The 21,901-nt window shown below is 32.8% G+C and overlaps 1 protein-coding gene across 8 annotated transcripts in view; it reads right to left on the bottom strand.

Moving 5' to 3' along the window:
* The window catches only part of PTPRK (protein tyrosine phosphatase receptor type K), a 721,856-nt gene that overhangs the window by 412,216 nt on the left and 287,739 nt on the right, over positions 1–21,901 (bottom strand). For all 8 annotated transcript variants that reach the window (XM_031964293.1, XM_031964294.1, XM_031964287.1 and 5 more), the window contains exon 3: positions 11,137–11,408. In XM_031964293.1, coding sequence (XP_031820153.1) covers positions 11,137–11,408 — 272 coding nt within the window. The remainder of the gene's footprint in view (positions 1–11,136; positions 11,409–21,901) is intronic.

Genomic DNA, 21,901 nt, shown 5'->3' with positions numbered 1-21,901 from the left:
TTTAAAAATAGCTCTCTAAAAATTTATTGGGATATGTAGGTAATGTTACAAACAAAAGTCATCAGCAAAATTTTACTACATAAGTTTAATTTTTTTGTTAAATTGTATTATTGCCATCTTTACTTCTTTTCACAAGAGCTAGGCATTCTGTTTATACTGTTAACCATATTTTCTCATCAACTCTTCTTAAAGAACTGCATTTATTAGAACAAACAAAAAGCTAATGAAATTTTCAGCCAGAAAACAACATTCTGATTTGATATTAAATGGTTCATGTTTATAGAGCTTTGTCCTAATAAGCAATATTGTCTATCAACCAGCTAACAGTGCTGCACTAGAGGGACTAACCACAGTTTTAATTTCTCTTATCCTTCCTTGCTTGCCTCTATCACTGTACTAGAGTGATTAAGGTTATAAAAGGCCACTATATAACCATAAATTCTGTGTGAAGATAAAAATCACATAATATAAACAAGAAAGAGATTTTTTTTAATTAAAAGGTCAAAGCATTATTTCTAGACCACAAGCTTTCAGTTAGAGTAGCATTCAAGACTAGAGCACAATCTAGGATATAACCACTCAAGAAAAGATATTGTCTAGAACCAAACTCAATGTAAGAATAAAATAGAAGCTCTTGATAATTGGGCCATTCCTATTCTCTTCTTAACGTTTTTCTTAACTCTTTTAAAAAAGTAATTACAGAATGTCCACAAATAAAACTAATTTTAAATTTCTACATCTTACAGTGCAGGCAGATTACTTGACTGGCTACAAACTGGGAATCAAATGGCAGTCAGAAAAAGGGGAGGGACCTTTAACTCCACTGCAAAGGAAACACACTGACAATTCAGAGATTAGGAGATTGGTACAGAGGAACTCTCAATTTGAACAAGTAACTTCCTGCTGTCAATCAATAAGGCACTCCTGATTGTAAAGGCAGTAAATGCAATTTGTTAACCTGGTTACATTAAAACTGTCTGGTCCATTTGTGAATAGCAGTTACTTGATTTTCTCAGAGATTGCAGGGAGTATCCCCTTTTCTGATGCAGGAAAAATTTATTTGGCATATTCTGCAGGGAGTTTGTAGAAGTCATCAGTATTTAAAGCAAATAGAATATTAGAAGCCACCCAGGTGTAGGAGATTAAGGATTTAACAAACAAATGGAGCAGAAGAGCATCATCTGGACATAATTCATCCTTTATAATAAGGGAAAGTTTCCCAAAGATTAGAGCAGAAGGAACAAGAATTCAGTATTAATGGGGGGGAAGGGGAGAAAGAGAGAGAGAGAGGAGAGAGACAGGGAGAGACAGGGAGAGAGACAGACAGATACAGAGAGAGAGACAGATACAGAGAGAGAGACAGCTACAGAGAGAAACAGAGACAGAGACGGAGACATAGAGAGAGACAGAGAGAGAGAGACAGAGAGACAGAGAGAGAAACAGAAAGAGACAGTGAGAGAGACAGAGACACACAGAGAGAGACAGAAATAGAGAGAGAGAAGAAGATGAAGAAGAGGAAGACGAAGAAGATGAAGAAGATGAAGACAAAGAAGAAGAAGACGAAGACGGAGAAGGAGAAGATGGAGAAGGAGAAGAAGGAGAAGGAGAAGGAGAAGGAGAAGGAGAAGGAGAAGGAGAAGGAGAAGGAGAAGGAGAAGGAGAAGGAGAAGGAGAAGGAGAAGAACCACCACCAAAATTTATGTGGAGCAAGATTCTGATTTTTCTGCCTCAAACTCACTACCTTTTAAGGAAAAATTATCTCCATGAGGAACTGTAAATATACACAAACACACACATACACACATCTTCTATTACTTCCTAATCTTCCAAATTTATCCAAGGATTGCCATTTTGGAAGGTGACTTAAGGGGACTCAAGATAATAACTAGAGTAAACCAGCAAATGCTACCTCTAAAAATAAGTTGTTTTTTTTTTTTTTTTTTTAAACTCATGTTCATCATGTGATCACACACACACACTTTTTAGAAACTTCTAAGGGCTCCTGAGGGCTAATCTAATAAAACCCTTACACTTCCCCACACATTCAAGGTTCTCTATACTGTAGCCTTAATTAATCTAACTTCATCTGCCAACTGTTCCCCAATGTATGTTCGACTTGAGCTAAATCATTCTCATTATCCTTATCACAAAGTTTATATATTTCCACCTCTAGGACTTTCCTCATACTGTGTATACTACTTGAGATGGTAAACTCCTCTCAGTCAATCTTGTCCATATTCTCCCTATTATTCTAAATTCAATTTAAGTTTTACATTGCCCCATGAGGCTTCTTTCCAATTGCCCCAATAGACATTGATCTATTTTTAATCTCAACAGGAGCACTTAGAATCTGTCCCTGGTGCTGTTTCTGACAGTTTATTACATTCGCATTTTTTTTCTTTTCTTTTCTTTTCTTTTCTTTTCTTTTCTTTTCTTTTCTTTTCTTTTCTTTCCTTTTCTTTTCTTTCTTTTCTTTCTTTCTTTCTTTCTTTCTTTCTTTTTTCTTTCTTTCTTTCTTTCTTTCTTTCTTTCTTGCATTTTTTTAATTATAGCTTTTTATTTACAAGATATATGCATAGGTAATTTTTCAGCATTGAAAACTGCAAGACTCTTTGTTCCAATTTTTCTCTTCCTTCCCCAGATGGCAGGTTGACCAATACATGTTAAACATGTCAGAACATAAGTTAAATACAATATATGTATACATGTCCATACAGTACAAAAAGAATCAGACTTTGAAATAGTGTACAATTAACCTGTGAAGGAAATAAAAAATGCAGGCGGATAAAAATAGAGGGATTGAGAATTCTATGAAGTGGTTCATAGTCATCTCCCAGAGTTTTTTCACAGGGAGTAACCGGTTCAATTCATTGAACTCTCTACTCTGTACTGCTCTATTGGAACTGATTTGGTTTATCTCATTGTTGAAGAGGGCCAGGTCCATCAGAATTGATCATCATATAGTATTGTTGCTGAGGTATATAATGATCTCCTGGTCCTGCTCATTTCACTCTGCATCAGTTCATGTAAGTCTCTCCAGGCCTTTCTGAAATTATCCTGCTGGTCATTTCATACAGAACAATAATATTCCTTAATATTCATATACCACATTTTATTCAGCCATTCTCCAATTGATGGACATCCCCTCTGTTTCCAGTTTCTAGGCACTACAAAGAGGGCTGCCACAAACATTCTTGCACATACAGGTCCCTTTCCCTTCTTTCCCATTTATTTCATGTGTAGATACAGAAGCATGTGTCATGTTTCTTCTATGTCATTGAGTTATCACACTGCAAATAATATAGTTGTTGTTTCACAATAACTACCTGTTGACCAAAATAAACTGAAATCTAGCCCACTAAAACATTTGATCTTGAGAGTTTGCAGTATTACAATATTGCATTCCCAGGATGACATATGAACATGAGATAATGCTGTAATGTGTTCTTTGTCAAAGATATTCTGGAAAATAATATTGCCAAAAACCCCTGCCCATACACAAACATATATATATACACAGGAAATGCTATGGAAATCAATTAAGATTAACAATACTTTTACCTTATCCTTTAAAAATAAATAGTTAGCTGCCTAGTCATTTTTTCCTCCTTCCATGGATGGAAATGTTGAATGAATTATATCTACAGAATAATACAAACCATTAATAATACAAACAGATTTAAAGCATAGTCCCTGCCGAAAGTAATTTATAATCAGATTAAAGAGATATGACATAAATATTAAAGACATACCACAAAGACTACTTGTTAAAAGCCAAATAAATTCTATAGAAGTTAAAAGGGTATTCTAATATCTGGAGGCTCAAACAACTTCATCGAAATGGTGAGGAACAAAGGGGTTCCTAAAATAAGAATAAGAATGTAACAGAAAAAAAAGGATGTTCCTGGAAAGAATGGAAATGTCTTTTTGAAAATTATTCTTCCATAATGTTCTTTTTTTTTTTTTTAATTGATGTAGAAGGGATTTCAGAGCCTTCCTGACCCATATACTCTTAACTTTTAAAAAAGGGGGCCAGTTCACTGTCCCTCAGACTGTTGGAGGGATGGAATATAGTAAAAACAAAAACTTAGTTTTGTGGTCCTTTAAATAAAGAAACTTCATAGCCCTGGGTGACGGGGGTAATCATCCTCAGCTGCCATATCTGTCCCACAGGCCATAGTTTGAGGATCCCTGCTATAGACATTTCCTTTTTTGCCTTTCAAACTATAAAATGACAATTGATTTACTACTTCTAAAAAGCAATGGAAAATGTTCTTTTGTTTTTTAAAGAATTATTCAAAAATATCAAAAATCTAATCTGCAAATTTAAGTAGTGATATGAAATGATTATTTATACTGATACATGAAAAATAACAGAGAATGGGGCAGGTAGGTGGCACAGTGGATAGAATACCAGCTTTAAAGTCAGGAAGACTAAAGTTCCACTCTAATTGCAGACACTTAACATTCCCTAGCTGTGTGACCCTGGGCAAGTCACATAATCCCAATTGCCTCAGCAAAAAATAAAATAAAATAAATAAAAATTATATAGAAAAGCAAGTTTTATGCTGATAAATTTAAGGCCACACTTAAAGAAAAAGTCCTCGGTGGACTTAAAAATCCAATTAAATTTTTTTTTTTAATTCATGTTTGTTCCTTCCTCACTGTTAGTGCACTATTTGTTTATATCTCAAAATCCCCAGAAAGACAGCTTAGTTGGTTTAGTGGATTCAAATCCAATCTCCAACATTTACTAAATGTGTGACCCTGGGCAAGTCATTCAAACTCTGTTTGCCTTAATCCACTCAAGAAGGAAATGGGAAACTATTCCATTATCTTTGCCAAGAAAACCCCACAGACAGTATAATCCACAGAATCACAATGTATTAAGCACAAGTGAATGACTGAAGAACATCTTCAGAAAGGGTAAAACTGAAATCCCAACAAGTATGTGCTCAAGTATGTGAGCTGTCCTATTTGGGCTTTTTTTTCTTCTACAATCTCTTGTAATTGCAAAGCTAGCAGAAATTCATAATGATTTTGATTTCACAGTCTTTCACTTGTCCACTCAGGCCTCAAAATTAATGTCTCAGGTTACCAAAAGATGTAACAAATATATAAAAATAAATGTAACTTGTCTGGGTCTTCCCCCCACCTCAAATTTATGACTTTGTTTCACTACTATATACAATCTGATAAAAAATTAAAAATAAAACCCCAGTATTTTAAAATAAAGAGTTCACATAGAAGCTAAAACCATACAAAAATGCTAACTACCAAGAAATTAAACAAAAAAATAACCGACTATCAAAGGTAGCAGTCAGGTAACACTGGAAGAAACTGATTTAAAATGGTGCTTAGCTACATTTTTATTATGTAGTGCTTCATTATTAGATGACAAGGCAATGCTAGAAGGTTTTAAATGGCTCAGAATGATGTGATTGAGCTTTAAAAGGACTCTCAAACCAGTAAGACATTTCCCTTTTCCTTTCTTGATATATGGAGACAAGCAAATCAAATATATGCTAAATAATTAATGCAATGGTATGGTAAGCTAAAGAATCAAAACACACTAATTCAGCAAGGCAGGTTGCTCCAACTGAATCCAAATGTATTGTAATGCAAACAAGCATCATCTCTTCTATTTTCCTTTGAATTATTTATTCCCCTCTCCCTCTGGAATCAACACAAATTTTGAAGTACCCAAAAGTCATCACCAGTTTGTCTTAATTTTCTGATACGTTTTAATCTACATATTTTTGAGGTGACTGACACACTGATAAAAAAAATTCACACACACCCCCAAATAAAAAAATCAGAGAAAAAATAAAAATCTCTTTTACTGCTTTTGCTTTCTGAAATTAAACTATTAAAAAAAAAAACATAGCATGATACTGACTGTGATAGTTTTGGTAAATAGCATGACTTTACTGTTGTTTTTAGTCTTATGTTTATGATATTTTGCTAAGGACAAGACTATATCAGTCAATGCAAACAAAGTTTTAAAGTATAAATTTTCATAATAAATCCAAATCATGGTCACTAATAGTCACCAGAGCACTGACACAAGACAAACAAATCATAACAGTATTCCAGAGTTTAAGAAAACAACTAAAGTAGTTTGTTTTGCAATCTTGTTGGTATCAAACCTCCCCCCCCCAAAAAAAAAAAAACAGATAAGAAGAACATTTTAATATACATGTAGATGAAGTGGCAGCAGAAAAAGACCAAAATCCAAAATATAGTATCTAATATAAAGAGGCTTTCTAATCCAAAATTAACCTTACCAAGAATATAAAGCAATTAATTGAACAGAACTGCTAAGAAACCTGGAAGACAATCTAATGCATAATTATATAGCACAATAAACTGCTAATGGACCCAAACATGAATACTAAAGTTCATACTATGAAAAACAAATCATAGTATGATCAAATACTTTTTACAGTGATATCTTTATTCAATAATTTTCTTACTTTCAAATTTTATTAATCATCCCTTTGATTTTCAGAATTTCTAATTTGGTATTTAATTGATAGTTTTTAATTTGTTCTTTTTCTAGCTCACCTTTCTGTATTTTACTCATCTAGAGATATAAAATTTCTCCTAATAATTGCTTTGTCTGTTTTCACATAAGTTTTGTATATTGTCTCATTATTATTATTTTCTTAGGTGAAATTACTAGATTGTTTCTATGGTTTGTTGTTTGATCCACTCATTCTTTAAGATTAGATTATTTAGTTTCCAATTAATTTGTGGCCTATTTGTCCATAATTCTTTATAATTTTATTGCATTATTATCTGAAAAAGATGAATTTAATATTTCTGCCTTTATGCATTTGATTGTGAGATTTTTATCACTTAAAACATAGTTAAATTTTGTGTAGGTGCCATGTACCACTGAGAAAAAGATATATTCCTTTCTATACCCATTCACTTTTCTCCAAAGGTTTATCATATCTAACTTTTCTAAAAATCTATTCACCTCGTTAACTTTTTTCTTGTTTACTTTATGGTTTCATTTCTCTAGTTGTAAGACAGGAAGATAAATATAACCCACTAGTTTTGCTATTTCTTCTTGCAACTCAAATAACTTCTCTAAGAATTTGGATGCTCTATCATTTAGTGAATATGTTTAATATTGATATTACCTCTTTATATGGTACTCTAACAAGATGTAGTTTCCTTCTTTATCTCGTTTAATTAGATCTATTTTGCTTTTGCTTAGTCAATTTACAGTTATATCTAAAGTGCTATTTCTAACCAAACAAGTGATAGAGAAAAATTTTTTAAAAATTTAATTGGCTACATAAAATTAAAATTAAAAAAAAAAAAAAACCTTGCCTTATAGTTAACTGGACAAAGGATATGAACTGTTCTAGAAATAACTGAAAATTATAAATGATCACATGAAAACTTGTTCCAAGTCATAAAAAGATAAATGCACATTAAAAACAACTCTAAAATTTCACCATATTCTCTGCAAAGTAGTAAAGATGAGAAGAAAATAAGATGGGAACAATTCATGTTATCCTATAGGAACCATGGGTACATTGAGTCTCTTGGGTAGAGCTATAACATAGTTCAACCATTCTGGATTTCAATTGGATGTGATTCAAGAAAAATAACTGAAGTGTACTAAGTGTTAACATTCTTAGGTAAATAACCAAAGCAGAAACAATATTCTAATATTTTTTTAAAAGTATTCACAGTAGCGCTCTTTTTGGAAGGAAAGGATCCAAATAAAGAATTATTTACTGATAGAAGAGTGACAGAAAAAAAAAAAGAAGAAGATATATGCATTAGTTGAATAATACTACATTGTGAGAAATGATAAATAAGGGAAATCCATTCAGAGAATTATCAGCAGACTTAAAATAATGCAGAGACAAATAAGCAAAACTAGGAAAAACAATGTAGAACAATACTTAAAATGACAAAATAATATAAAAGTAAAGACCACTAAAAGGGAGTTAAACTCTAAAACCCATCTACTAAGCTCTAGATGGCCCAGTATAGTCTGAAGTTAAGCATCAGAAAAAACTGACATCAATTCAGCCATCAGCACTTAGCTCTGTGATCCTGGGCAAGTCACTTGACCTTTCTCTGCTTCAGTTCCTCATTTGTAAAATAAAGATAATAATAGCACCAACCCCAAGTTTGTTGTTAGTATTAATTGAGGTAAAGCATATAGAAACAGTCTTACAACATTAAAGCACTAAATAAATGCTAAATATTAGTATTATCATTATATACTTAAGGTAATGGACCCCCCTCCAAAAAAAAAATCCCAAATAAGATATAAAAAACACCTTTTCATCTTTCCCAAGTGCACAGAGGCAGGAAAATTCTAGAATACAAAATTGAAGGTCTCTGTAACAAAGTTTTTGTTCACTTCTTTTTTTGTTTGTTTGTTTGTTTTTTGTTTTTGTTTTTGTTTTTGCCAGACAGGTTTCAGTAAAGGAATAAGAAATGAAGAACCGATCATGATAGCAAAATTCAGCAACAACATACATTTTATTATAAAAAAAGAAATCAATTAGATGAAAGTACAACTTCAGAAATTTCTACTAAAGTCAAAAATCCCAATATAAAGGCTTTCTTGAATTATTTGAAGTTTTTTTATTTTTTTATTGTATTTTTTTTTGAGGGGGGGGGCTGGCTAACTGGTTTATCAGAAGTGAAGGCAGGGGGAGGGGGGAAGAAATTTAAGTGTCAAGTATAGTGGAAAAATAGGGATTATGTCATCCAGATATATAAGTAACATATTATTATTGTTCTTTATAATGTTTAATAAAAACAAGTTGTTATGGCTTTACTGTATATAATACACCCATCCTCAAACTCTTCCATTTCAGATAAGATTCCACTGGAAAAATTTTATCTAAAATCCTCATTTTTTGGAAAATCTGTCTTCCCTTGATACTTTGATGAATTAAAACTCTCTGGTTCAAATCATGCCGAATCTTCCCTACAGCTAAAGTTAGACGAATCTCTATTTTGAATTGTATCCACCCTATTTATGGCAAAAATATTCATTGAAGACATGAAAGTTGGATAAAAACAAAATGTCTTTGAAAAAAGATGACGGGTGGGCAGGGAGTGGAATGTAATAAACTTTATCCTTCATATATTTGCTATTTTTCTAAAGAAAAATCATAAAAAACAAATTAGGTAGCAAGAGTTTATGGTTTATTTCTCAGAGAAAAAAAAAATTCAACTATTATTTCACACCAATTTCTGGCCACCCCTGTAGTTTTTATCATGCATCATTGTACTGATTAATGATGTGCTCCCAGTTAATGGAAAACAGCAGATTAGGTTTCCACTAATAGATTTGAGAGTTATATCTTTGTGGCTCATTTGGTAACAACCTCACTGCCCAGTAAAGAAGTAATGGATTTAATCCTAGACCAGAACTTAATTTTTGCATACAAGATGAGTCAGACTATTAAAAAGGAAAAAAACAAAACAAAACAAAAAAAAAACTACAACTTTCAGAGTGGTCTGATAATTAGCAAGATAAAAAAAAAATTAGATTACACAAATGTGGCCCTAAAAATATTATTTTACCTCAAAAGACTGAGTCAACCATATATTAATATTTTTAAGTAGCCAAAAAATTGTAAGGTAAAAAGTAATGTATCAACCATGTAGTACAATTTTACAGCCACCAGAAAAGAAGCAGTCAGTATATAAATAGGTTTTATTTTGAAGTTTGACTAAAAGGAATTGTTAGCAGGAAAATAAAGGAAATAAATATTAACATGGCAATTATTAAGTAGCTATTACTGAACCAAGTACTTTATAAATATTATCTCATTTGATCTTCATAAGAACCATGAAAAGTGGGTTCTGCTATTCCCCTCATTTTATAGTTGAGGAAACTGAAACAAAGAGAATTTATTTGACTTGTCCAAGGTCACCAAGGTAGTAAATGTTTCAGGGTACATTTGAAATTAGATATTTCAGGAAGGAAGGAAGGGAGAGAAGAAAGGAGGAAAAAGGAAAGGAGAAAGTGAAGAAGGAAGGAAGGAAGGAAGGAAGGAAGGAAGGAAGGAAGGAAGGAAGGAAGGAAGGAAGGAAGGAAGGAAGGAAGGAAGGAAAAGGAAGGAACGAAAGAAGGAAGGAAGGAAAGAAGGAAGGAAGGAAGCTGGCTGTGTTGTCCAGGCCTTAGTGGGGTTGCTCCTGTCCACAGAGGTTGTGTGTCCTTTCTTCATGTAAAGAAACACAAACAGAAGAAGCAGCTGAGGATCAGATCAAATTTCAGACTTCTCCAGGTAGGACATGTAGTTTTACCTGCCACGAGCTTGGAATTGCCAAGAAGCAACTGGACAAAGACTCGGTCTCAGTACAATTTGGAGATGGGAAGAGAAAAGGGAGGGAGAGAAGAGGAAGGAAGAGAGGGAGGGAGGAAGGAAGGAAGAGAGGGAGGGAGGAAGGGAGGGAGGAAGGAGGGAGGAAGGAGGAAGGAAGGAAGGAAGGAAGGAAGGAAGGAAGGAAGGAAGGAAGGAAAAGGAAGGGAGAGAGGGAGAGAGGGAGGGAGGGAGGGAGGAAGGAAGAAGATTTCTACTACAAATAAGAGAAAATCATATGGCAGCTAGGTGATACAAGTGAAACACTCTGAGCTTGGAGTAAAGAAGATGAGAGTTCAAATCCAGTCTCAGACATTGTGTGACCTTAGGTTAGTCACTTAACTGATGTTTGCCTCCACTTCCTCCTCATAAAATATAAATTTATATAAAATTACAAATAAAACATAAAATTAAAATATAAACTAGAGATAATAACACTATCTTCCTCACAGAACTGTTGTAAGGATCAAGTAAGATAATTTTCTGCAAGCACTTAATACAGTTTCTGATACCTAGTAGGTACTATGAATCTGCTTATTCCCTTCTCCCCCTTAATGGCCCTTACAGATCAGTGATTACTGGAACAAACATATATAAAGCTGAATGTTATCCTTTGGATTTATCTCATTTTTCTGGGAGATCTAGCCACTTATTTAATAATTTAGTAGAATTAAGAATTAACATTCCAAAAGATTTTATTTCAATCATTCTAGTCACAAAAGAGATTCATTAATGCTAATAAAGGATATTGAAAACAACAACAAAAATAACAGTTTTTTACCTGATATTCATTGGGCCAAAAGGTGCTCACTGCCAGCTCAGCCCGAAGCCAATCTTTACCAGTGAAACCAGTCACATTCCAAATTGGATTAGCCAGAGGTCCTTTATTCACCCTAACTAATATGTTTAAAGTGCCAGGATTCATTCTTTTCTGGCTATATAACAGATAACTGAAATCAATACAATGTGTATCATTCTCCTTCATTGTTGGAAGTTGAAGTCTGGCTTTTTCTCCAGGGTCATGATTGGAGGAATCTACCACCATGTAGGATCCTGAAATGACATACAATAAAAACAAAAATGAGGGAAAAAAAGAAAATCAAAAGAAGTTTGAGGAAGAGAAAAGTTAAAGATTCCACAGATATTTAATTATTAAAACTCAATCCTCTAAAAGGGAGCCTCCCAGTGTATAGACTATGCACAATTTAAGTGAACATTTTATAAGAAATATGATTTCATACATATAATACATAAACATTTTTGTACAGATTCAAAATATATCTTGCAGGTAAAAGTATTCACTATCATAACAAATCATAATTAAAGGAAGTTATAAAAAATTATTTAAAATAAATACTCAAGACCCTACTTCATTCAAATTGAACAAGGATGTCTCAGATGATTAAACAATTATCACAATTGAATAATTTTTTCCAGGACTTTAAAGTTTTTTTAAGCTTTTTTTTTTTTAATTAAAGCCTTTTTTCTTCAAAACATATTCATGGTTAATTTTTCAACATTAACCCTCACAAAACGTTGCATTGTATTTTCCCTCCTCTTCCCCCACTCCCTCCCCTAGATGGCAACTAATCCAATATATGTTAAACATGGTAGAAATAAATTAAATCCAATATATACATACATATTTATACAATTATCTTGCTGCACATGAAAAATCAAACCAAACAGAAAAAAGAAATGAGGAAGAAAATAAAATGCAAGCAAACAACAACAAAAAGAGTGAAAATCTATGTTGTGAACCATACTAAGTTCCTACACTCCTCTCTCTGGGTGCAGACAGCTCTCTTTATCACAAGGTCATTGGAACTGACCTGAATCATCTCATTGTTGAAGAGAGCCAAGTCCATCAGAATTGATCATTGCATAACCTTGTTGTTTCCATGTAAAATGATCTCCTGGTTCTGCTCATTTCACTTAGCATCAGTTCGTGCAGGTCTCTCCAAGCCTCTCTGAAATCATCATGTGGATTGTTTCTTACAGAATGATAATATTCCATAACATTCATATACCATAACTTATTCGGCCATTCTCCAACCAACGGGCATCCACTCAGTTTCCAGTTTCTTGCCATTACAAAAAGGGCTGCCACAAACATTTTTGCACATGTGGGTTCCTTTCCCTCCTTTAAGATTTCTTAAGCCCAGTAAAAACACTGCCGGATCAGAGCATATGAATATTTTGATAACTTTTTGAGCATAGTTCCAAATTGTTCTCTAGAATGGCTAGATCTATTCACAATTCCATCAACAATGTATTAGTGTCCCAATTTTCCCACATCTCCTTCAACATAATAATGAATGTCATCGTAGCCAATCTGAGAGGTATACAGTGGTATTTCAGAACTGTCTTAATTTGCATTTCTCTGATCAATAGTGATTTAGAGCACCTTTTCATATGACTAGAATTGGTTTTAAGTTCATATAGAAATTGTCTGTTCATATCCTTTAACCATTTATCAATCGGAGAATGGCTTGAATTCTTATAAATGAGTCAATTTTCTATATATTTTAGAAATGAGGCCTTTATCAGAAGCCTTAAATGTAAAAATGTTTTCCCAGTTTATTGCTTCCCTTCTAATCTTGTCTACATTAATTTTCTTTGTATGAAAACAATATAATCAAAATTATTTATTTGGTACAACTGAATAATTTGGATAAAATGTTCACATTCTATTACTTTTAAGTCTGTTATTGCAAATAAAGCTCCATAGGGTTCAGTTAAAAGTAAGTAACCTATGTGTTTACTTTTTATTGCATAAAATAAATAAACTATTTATGTTTTCAAAAATGATTATTCATTTTTGTTGTATGAGGTCATTGGCAAGCCAATATCTTTCTTTTCTAAGGAATTTGAATGCAATGTCTTTTAAAACACAGTTTTGATATTGTAGAACAGATTACTGAGTATTAAATTATTACTCAATAAAAATAACACTCAAATGCTTTTTTAAATTTCAAACTACATATTAAATCAAGAAATACCCCTTATGAAACACAGACTATATTCTGAGGTGGGGCTTTTTTTTGGAGGGGTGTATACTAGAGAAACTGTGATGACATGGCAACACAGAGGTCATTTCACAATAATTGAAGCATAATAAGTGAATTAAAAATGCTTGTTAATTGACTGAAAAAATGGAGGCTACAAAATAACATCAATGATTTCCTAAAGTGCTATACAATCAGTGAACCCTGCACAAGTTGATTTGTACAGCAATTTATCTACAGCTCCAAATCTGTTACTTAACAATGAGGAAGCACTCCACACAAAATGAATAAAAAATCAATTTAAACACACATAAGAAAAACACACCTCAAATCACATTGTACAGTACTTTAGAAAACTGTCTTGATGTAGCATATAATTTTAAAAATTCATTATTTCCTTCCAGTTTATTATTTTCAAATCCATGCCATGTAACATTCTCATTTTATGACAGGTAGGTTTTATTTGGGTTTTTTGCTTTGTATTTATTTGGGGTATAGGAGAATTGGAATTCCTTTGATTGCTGGCTCATTTTACAAAAAAACAAAACAAAACAAAACAAAACAAAACAAAACAAAACAAAACAAAACAAAAAAACACTATTGCCCTTTCAAGAGAAATATGGGATTCAGTGTTGGGTTGGATTTTTTTAATTATATGACTTTGTTCATGACCCATTCCTCAGAAATGGGATTTTGCTCTATTTGGTTACCCTTAGAGAAACAACCATTGTGATCACCATACACAATTTAACAAGATGTCCTTGGAATATGGCCAATTCCATCAATGATAGATTTTCATTAAAAAAGGAAAAGATGAAAGTAGGCTTTTTAAATTAGTTTTACAATCCTCCAATAATTATAGCTTTCTAATCAATTCACCATTAGGCATTAATGTTCATTGCAATTGATACTTGAAAGAGTATTGGATTAGCTCTAGCTGTTACTTATTGCTGAAATGAACACTTGATAAATTATTACCCTTCTTATATTCATTATATTAAAATTTCAATCATTCTTTACTAAGTTTTAATTACTGATATGTTAAGAAATTCTAATATATTTCTGTTGCTTGACTTTGATTTTAAGGGGAAAAATAAGCAGATGAGAAAACAGGAATACAGAATGCACAAACTTGATATGTAATGAAATAATTTTTAAAATAAGACAATTTCCCATTTAAATATTAACATTTCAAGTGAACTCAATATTAGTTAAATAATTAAAGTAATTAGCAATCTTCTCTAGAAAAATATTACTTCACTGATTCCTTTGCAAAGTTCTATCAAATTACTGCAAATGGATTTTCTAGATGACTTATGGAGATAATCTATAGTTATTACATCATTTTAGAATAAGAAATAAGAAAGAGGAACATAAAATCTCTGCCTTCTGAGTCTGATTTCCCCCACTCCATAACAGACTTTTAAAGAACTTTAGTGGATAGAAAGCTGGACAGAGTGCAGAAGACAAATTTCTTTAAATATAGCTTCAGATATTTACTATCTATGTGACCTGACAAATCACTTAACTTTTGTTTACTTCAATTTCTTCAACTAGAAAAGATAAATAGCACTAGCACCTACTTCTAAGGGTTTTTGTGAGGATCAAATTAACTAACATTTGAAAATCACTTAGCACAGTGTTCAGCACACAGTAGGTACTCAACAGATGCTTGTTTCTCCCCTCCTACTTAAAACTTAACCTCACTTAAGCTTCTTGTTCCCTAGGTACTACTGAGAGAAAACTGAATAATCAATTAATCACTAAGCACAATTCTTTGCCAAGTACTTTGTAGGGCTTTGTCTGAGGTTCCTAGATTTAATATTCTTGATGTGAAGGTGAAACATATACGAAATCAAAACAAAGTAATTTGGAGGTAAGGAAGCACTATTGGCTAAGGGAAGAGACACAGGAAAGGCCTTATTAAGGAAGTATCACCTGAAAAGGATTTTGTTGGGGACTAAGGATTCTAATGAGAGGTAAGAGGAAGTTTGTGCAAAATGAATAGAAATTATTATTATAAACATGAACAGGAAACAGGCCCATATGGATAACCATGGAGGACCAAACAGAGTTATGTTTTGAAAAAGATAGGCTGGAGGCAGATTTGCAAGAACTTTGAATTTCAAAAACATTCATTTTTATTCAATTCTAAATGCAAAACAGTGAAATTAGATCTTCTAGAATAGGACAGTAATATGGCCTGTACTTTAAAAATATCACTTTCAGTTGTGTGAAAAATAGTTCAGTGACAGGCATGCAACTTGTGGTAAGAAGCCCAATTAGGAATCCATTACATTCTTCATTACCTATTTCCACTTCTGAACATCTAATTAAAGTTTTTCCTTCTTGTAACACAGTAAACTCATATAGATATATAATGAAGTAAAAAATAATGTAGTTCATTAAAGGTTTCAAAACACTGTGCATAATTACTTCATTTGACCCCTACAATAAACCTGTAATAGATAAATCATAAATATTCTTGTTTTTCATTTTAAAAATAAGGAACCCTGGGTGGAAAGAAGTTACGAGACTTGACCAACAATAAGCTTTCAGGCAGAATTCAAACCCTAACTAAATTCCTATGTCAAATCAAAAATAATCCTTCCATGAAATATAAAATAATGTAGAAGGGGATTTTTTACCACTAAAGTAGTCAACCTAAATTTTGTAATTATCACTGAGAAATGCAAGAATCTCCATTACTAAATATATATATATATATATATATACACATATATATACACACACACTTAAATAATAATAGTTGTTGTTTAATTTTTATGTTATCCCACAAATCAACAATGTATTAATAACCAAGAGCCTACTATAAAAATCCAGGTGTTTCTTAAACTTTAAAAAAAAATAGAGAGAACATAGAAGGTCATATTATAAAGAATGGTAAAAAAAAAAAAAAAGATAATAATAATAATAAGCAGAAGACTTTTGGAAACATCTAAGGTATAGTGATCATAATAGTAATGCCATGTTGTAAAACTTTCTTAAAAGTCTCCTCAATTTACTCTTCAAAGAAATTTAGAATTAACTTAACTCTAAAGGTGATGATTAATGTATAGTATCATGAAGTAATATGATAATAATGAAAAAAATTAAATAAAATCTAAAGCATTATCTCTACTTCCACACAAACCATTCACTCTTTAACCTCAGTAATGCTTTCTCTTCTTATCTTCTTTCTATTTAGACTCTTCCCAAAAATCACTAACTTCCATGTCATCAAATTCAGTGGGCTTTTTCCAGCCCTCATTCTCTTTGACCTCTTATTTACATTTGACACTGTTCTCTTGTCATTATGATTATTTTCCTCTTCTAAATCCTTTTGCTCATACAAACATCTCCATAGTTGTCCATGACCCTCTTCTTTTTCTTTCTCTTTGCACTCTCTTATTATACACAATTATCACCTCTAAGCAGAGGCAGCTTGGTGTAGTTGATAGAAAATCTCAGGGAATCATAGGAAAAAAAATGGCACAGAAAAAAAGATGGAAAGAGTTAATGTGAAGGAACAATGGGACATTAATTTTTGAATTGTGGAAAGAGCTGTGAATCCATCCAACTATTCTGAAAAACAATTTTGAATAGGGACTTTCCCTAACCTATTCATTCTTTTTGACTTATACTACCCTTGAATATGTACCTCAAGGAAAACAAAGAAAGAAAAGCCTCATGTTATACTAAATATTTAAACACTTTTTTTGTAATAACAAAAACATGGAAACATTGTGTGTGCCCATAATTTAAGAAAAAGCTAACACAAGTGCTGTATTAAGAAGCTTTCTACCTTATCAAATATAATAAATTTAAGGGGAGAAACCCATGGGAAGATTTGTAGAAATTTATGTAGAGCACAGAGAAAAGAAGCAGAGCAGCATATACAATGACCACAATTACATAAATGAAATCAACATTAAAAGACAGCTTAATAGAAATTAACACAAGGACAAATCTTAGTCCTAGAGAATGATGAAAAAAATACATTCTTAGAATTTGGTGATGATGGAAATGAAATGGTACATATGCTATCAGATGCTGTTCCCTGTTAGTTTATTTACTATTTTCCCCTCTGTTACAGGGGAAAGATTCACTGAGGTTACCTGGATATATCAGAAAAGAACTGATTTTTCTTAAGTCACCAATAAAACTTAGTAAAGAAAATCAGAAGATGAAGTTAGGAGACATTCAACTCTTATCTCAGACTGATTCATTTTACAAATGTATACGTCACTTGGTTCTAGTCTCAGTTTCCTCAATTATGAAATGGGTTTAATAATATTGTTTCATTACTTAAACTCACTGACCTATTGAGAGGAAAGAGCTTTCTTAAGTTTCACATGTTATATAAGTATGAATTATTATTATGACTCTAAAATCCTTATCTTCATCACTGACCTCTCATAAGCTTTAATCAAACGTTTCTAACCATTATTATTATGTTTCCACCTGGATTTCCAGTGAACCATTACCATAAACCGAGTAATGGCAAAAACTGAACTCATTACATTCCACTTAAATTTTTCTTTTTTAAATAAACATTTTATTTTCAGATCTAGATTCTCTTTCTCCTACCTACCCCGTAAACCAAAAAAAGAAAAGAAAAGAAAAACAAATTCTGTTATAAACATGTATAGTCAAGCAAAACAAATTTCTCATTTGCACATTCCACCACCCTCATAACACTCCACCACCACCACCACCACCACCACCAAAATTACTTAAATAGGAGTCCATCAAATCTGTATCAAGAAGTGGGTAGTACATTTCATTTTGAGTCCTATGGAATTCTATGGTATCCTTTGGGAAAGTAGTCGTATTCATGAGAGTCTTTTGAAGTTGTCTTCATAATTTTGCTGTTATTATTTAAACTGATTAGTGTGCTTCTGATCACTTTACTCTGCATTAGTTCATAAAAATCCTCCCAAGTTTCTGGAAATCATCCCCTTCATAATTTCTTACAACACAACCTCTCTTTTGTCTGTCTCTGTCTCTTTGTCTGTCTCTGTCTCTAACTGTGTCTGTCTTTGTCTCTCTCTCTCTCACTAACTCACATTCTCTCTCTCTCTCTCCCTCTCTCTCTCTCTCTCTCTCTCTCTCTCTCTCTCTCTCACACACACACACACACACACACACACACACACACACACTTTGTTCAGCTATTCTCTAACTGATGGGCATCCTGATAATTTCCAATTCTTTTCCACCACAGAAACGGCTGTTAAAAATATTCGAGCATAGATCGGTCTTTTTCCTCTTCATTTGATCTCCTTGGGGCATAGATGTAGCAGTGTTATCATTAGATCAAAGGGCACACACAAACTGATATCCAGAATCTATCTTTTCGTTGCTACTGTATAGATGATGCATTTGGGGTTCAAGTACCCCAAATGTGATTCATGTGATTGAATCACATGAATTTAACAATGGCCATTCTCTCTGGCAAAAGGTAAGAGAAATTACAGACAAGATGAAGAGATACAATAGACACCAGGAATGGTAAATATGAAATAGAATTGAAAGAAAAATAGGGTTACCAAGGATAGGAATTTAGAAGAATCTATTAAAGAAATATAGTATGAGGTGTGAATATACCATTGAATGGCAGACTAAATCAATGGAGGAGTTCAACACTCTAAAAGAATTAGTTAGCTATAAGGACAAAAACGCCATGAAACATGGTGAGGTGTGGGGAGTAGAAGGGGAGGGGAGAAGGGAGAGGAGGGAAAATGAAAGAAAAGATACCATGAGGCATGGGAAAAACATGAGGAAAAAGACACAATGAGGCAAAATGCCATGGCAAGCTAACTGCAAAAGGGATTTGACGAAGATGATGTGGGCCATGGGCAGATTTATAGGGGAAATTTAATCTCGGTGCTTTGACATAACTTGGATTTCTGATTGAACATAGCAAAGTGTGGCAATCCACAACCTCCACAGAAGATAGAATTATAAGGTTGAATTGATTCCCATTAGTACCCTTTCCTCCTTGGCTCAGCGAATAATTTTATCAGTATTTCAGGGTTTCTCTACCAACCCCAGTGACCCAAGACATTATCATAGGGCCATTAAACACAGACTTAGAAAAGTCTGTGTAATTTCTCTAATCCATCTGTCTCCTCTTATCCCCAGTTTTACAAGGGAGGAAACTGCGAGGAAGTGACTTTTTCCATATTTAAAAAAAAAAAAAAAAAAAAAAAAAGCAAGCATGGAATCTGGAATTCAACCCCATCACCTGGGGCCACACACAGTAAAATATTCCTATTACTACACCAAAATCATTCTCTGATGAATACTTATTGATGACACTAGCATACTTCTAGTCACCCAAGTTCAAAAGCTCAGTCTTCTTTAATTCCTCCTTAACAATGACAATGCCAAATTCCAATTTGTAAGATCTTGGATCTATCCTGTCAAACAACCAATAGTGCAATAAATAGAGTACTGGGTCACAAGTGGGGAAGGCAAGCTTAAATCTGGCCTGAGATAGTTACAATCTATGTGAATTTGAACAACTCACTTAAGCTTTGTTTGCCTCTGTTTCTTCATCTGTAAAAAGATAATAATAGCACCTATCTTTCTGAGTTGTTGTGAGGTGCAAATGAGATAATATTTGTATTGTAAAGTGCCTGGCACATAGCAAGAACTTAAATTTTTATTTCTTTTCTTTCCAGTGATTATGGATCTTACTACAGTAACAGCTGTCATACCTCAATTCAATTCAATATTAAGAAGCTACTAAGTAGCAGGAATATAAAGCCCTCCCCCATCCACAAAAAATGTCCCCAACCTCAAGACTTCTGCATTCTCCTTCTTCTTCAACTCACATCTGTCTCACTATCTTCAAAGTATTTCAAGTATTTCCCCATGCTTAGCAAATAATTATTTAGACAAGATTTAAAGTGCCCCCCAGACCTTACTCCAACCGCCTTTGCCAATTTTATCCAATACTGCCATTTCAAAATCTTCAAATGAACCATTCACTCTATTCCTCAATTATATAACATTCCCTGCCTCTGAACCTGACAACAGCCCTCTTATTCTGAAAATCTTTACATTCTTTCTCAAATCACTTTTTGTCTGACTGCTATGAATTCTCACAAAATTCTCCTCAAATTCAAAGGATCAGTCTTTTCAAGAATCGTTCAGATCTTTCCTTGGATTCCTCCTAAGCACTTACTTTACTATGACTTAGAATTATCTCTGTATTTGTTTTATCTTCACTAAACCCTCAAGTTTACTACAAACTTTGAGATGAAGGACAATATCTCATTTTAGTCTTGCATTGCCAGGGCTGAGATGTTTGTAAAAATGAATTGAACTGGTCCACATGTCTGAATTTTATGAGATTTTAACCCATACTATTCTCTGATATTTTTCTCTTCTACGCTACTTATTTTAGCTTGGTATTCAAAATTCTCTGCAATCCCACATCACCCTTCCTTTCCAGTGTCACCTCCTACTAATCCCTTCAAAAAAACTACACCTCAACTGAACTGGATTACTGGGATATTCTCTTTATACATCCTGCAATTCTTCAGTTTTGTGCCTTGAAAACATTAGCTCCTGTGAACTACACCACTCTATTCCATCTACTTCATGAATTCACCACCACTCTTAAATGATAATTTTTTTTCTCTTGAAATTGAAAATATCTCAAAGATCAAAGTTAGTAATAATATTTCCTCCTAATCTCCACATATGCATTGCTTGTACATCTTTTATATATTTGTGATTTTTTTTTTATTTTACTGTTCTGTGTCATATATAATATAAACTAAATTCCACAGGAGCAGAAATCATGGGTTACCTAAACTTTGTATCCTAATAGAAGCATCCAGAATGGTGCTTTGCCTACAATTGTTATTAAATAATGAATTCAATTCAACATTTCCTAATAATCTCATAGGAATATTATTGCTGTTATTAATATTGAATAAAAATTTGACTATTCTACTATTGCAGGGTATTCCCTGAAAGGTTAATCAAAGAAATAACCAAATAATCATCTCAATTAAAAAAATATAGGAAGAAAGTGAAGGGAAATTATTTCCCTCTTCCTATTTAATCTATTGAGGGTCCTAGAGTAATTTAATCTTTTTACTGTGTCAGGATCTTCTGGACAATCGGTGAAGCCTTTATACTCCTTTTTGATACAATGTTTTTAAATGCACTAAATAGAATACATAGAATAATAAAGAATACTACTTTATTTTACTAACTTTTGGTTTTCTTTATTATTCTATGTATTTTGTACTCTCTCAAAAAGCTATGTGATTCCTAAAACCTATCCATAGACCCCAGATTGAAAACTACAATTCTAGAATGCAGTATATCAAAGCTAAAATTTTAAGAATCTGACTCACTCTACCATATTCAATGTTTCAATGCAACAATAAATATAACAGACAATACTATTTTATTGTAAAAGAGGTGGGGGGGGGGGGTTAATCTTCCTTAAAAATAAGATCATTTTCAGTACTTCTTTGGAGCACTATCACATAGTAGAAAAGCAGTTAGCTC

Source organism: Sarcophilus harrisii, chromosome 4, assembly GCF_902635505.1.
Source record: "Sarcophilus harrisii chromosome 4, mSarHar1.11, whole genome shotgun sequence".
Lineage (NCBI taxonomy): Eukaryota > Metazoa > Chordata > Mammalia > Dasyuromorphia > Dasyuridae > Sarcophilus > Sarcophilus harrisii.
Note: the sequence above shows the minus strand (reverse complement) of the source record. Positions and strands in the feature narration are given on the sequence as shown.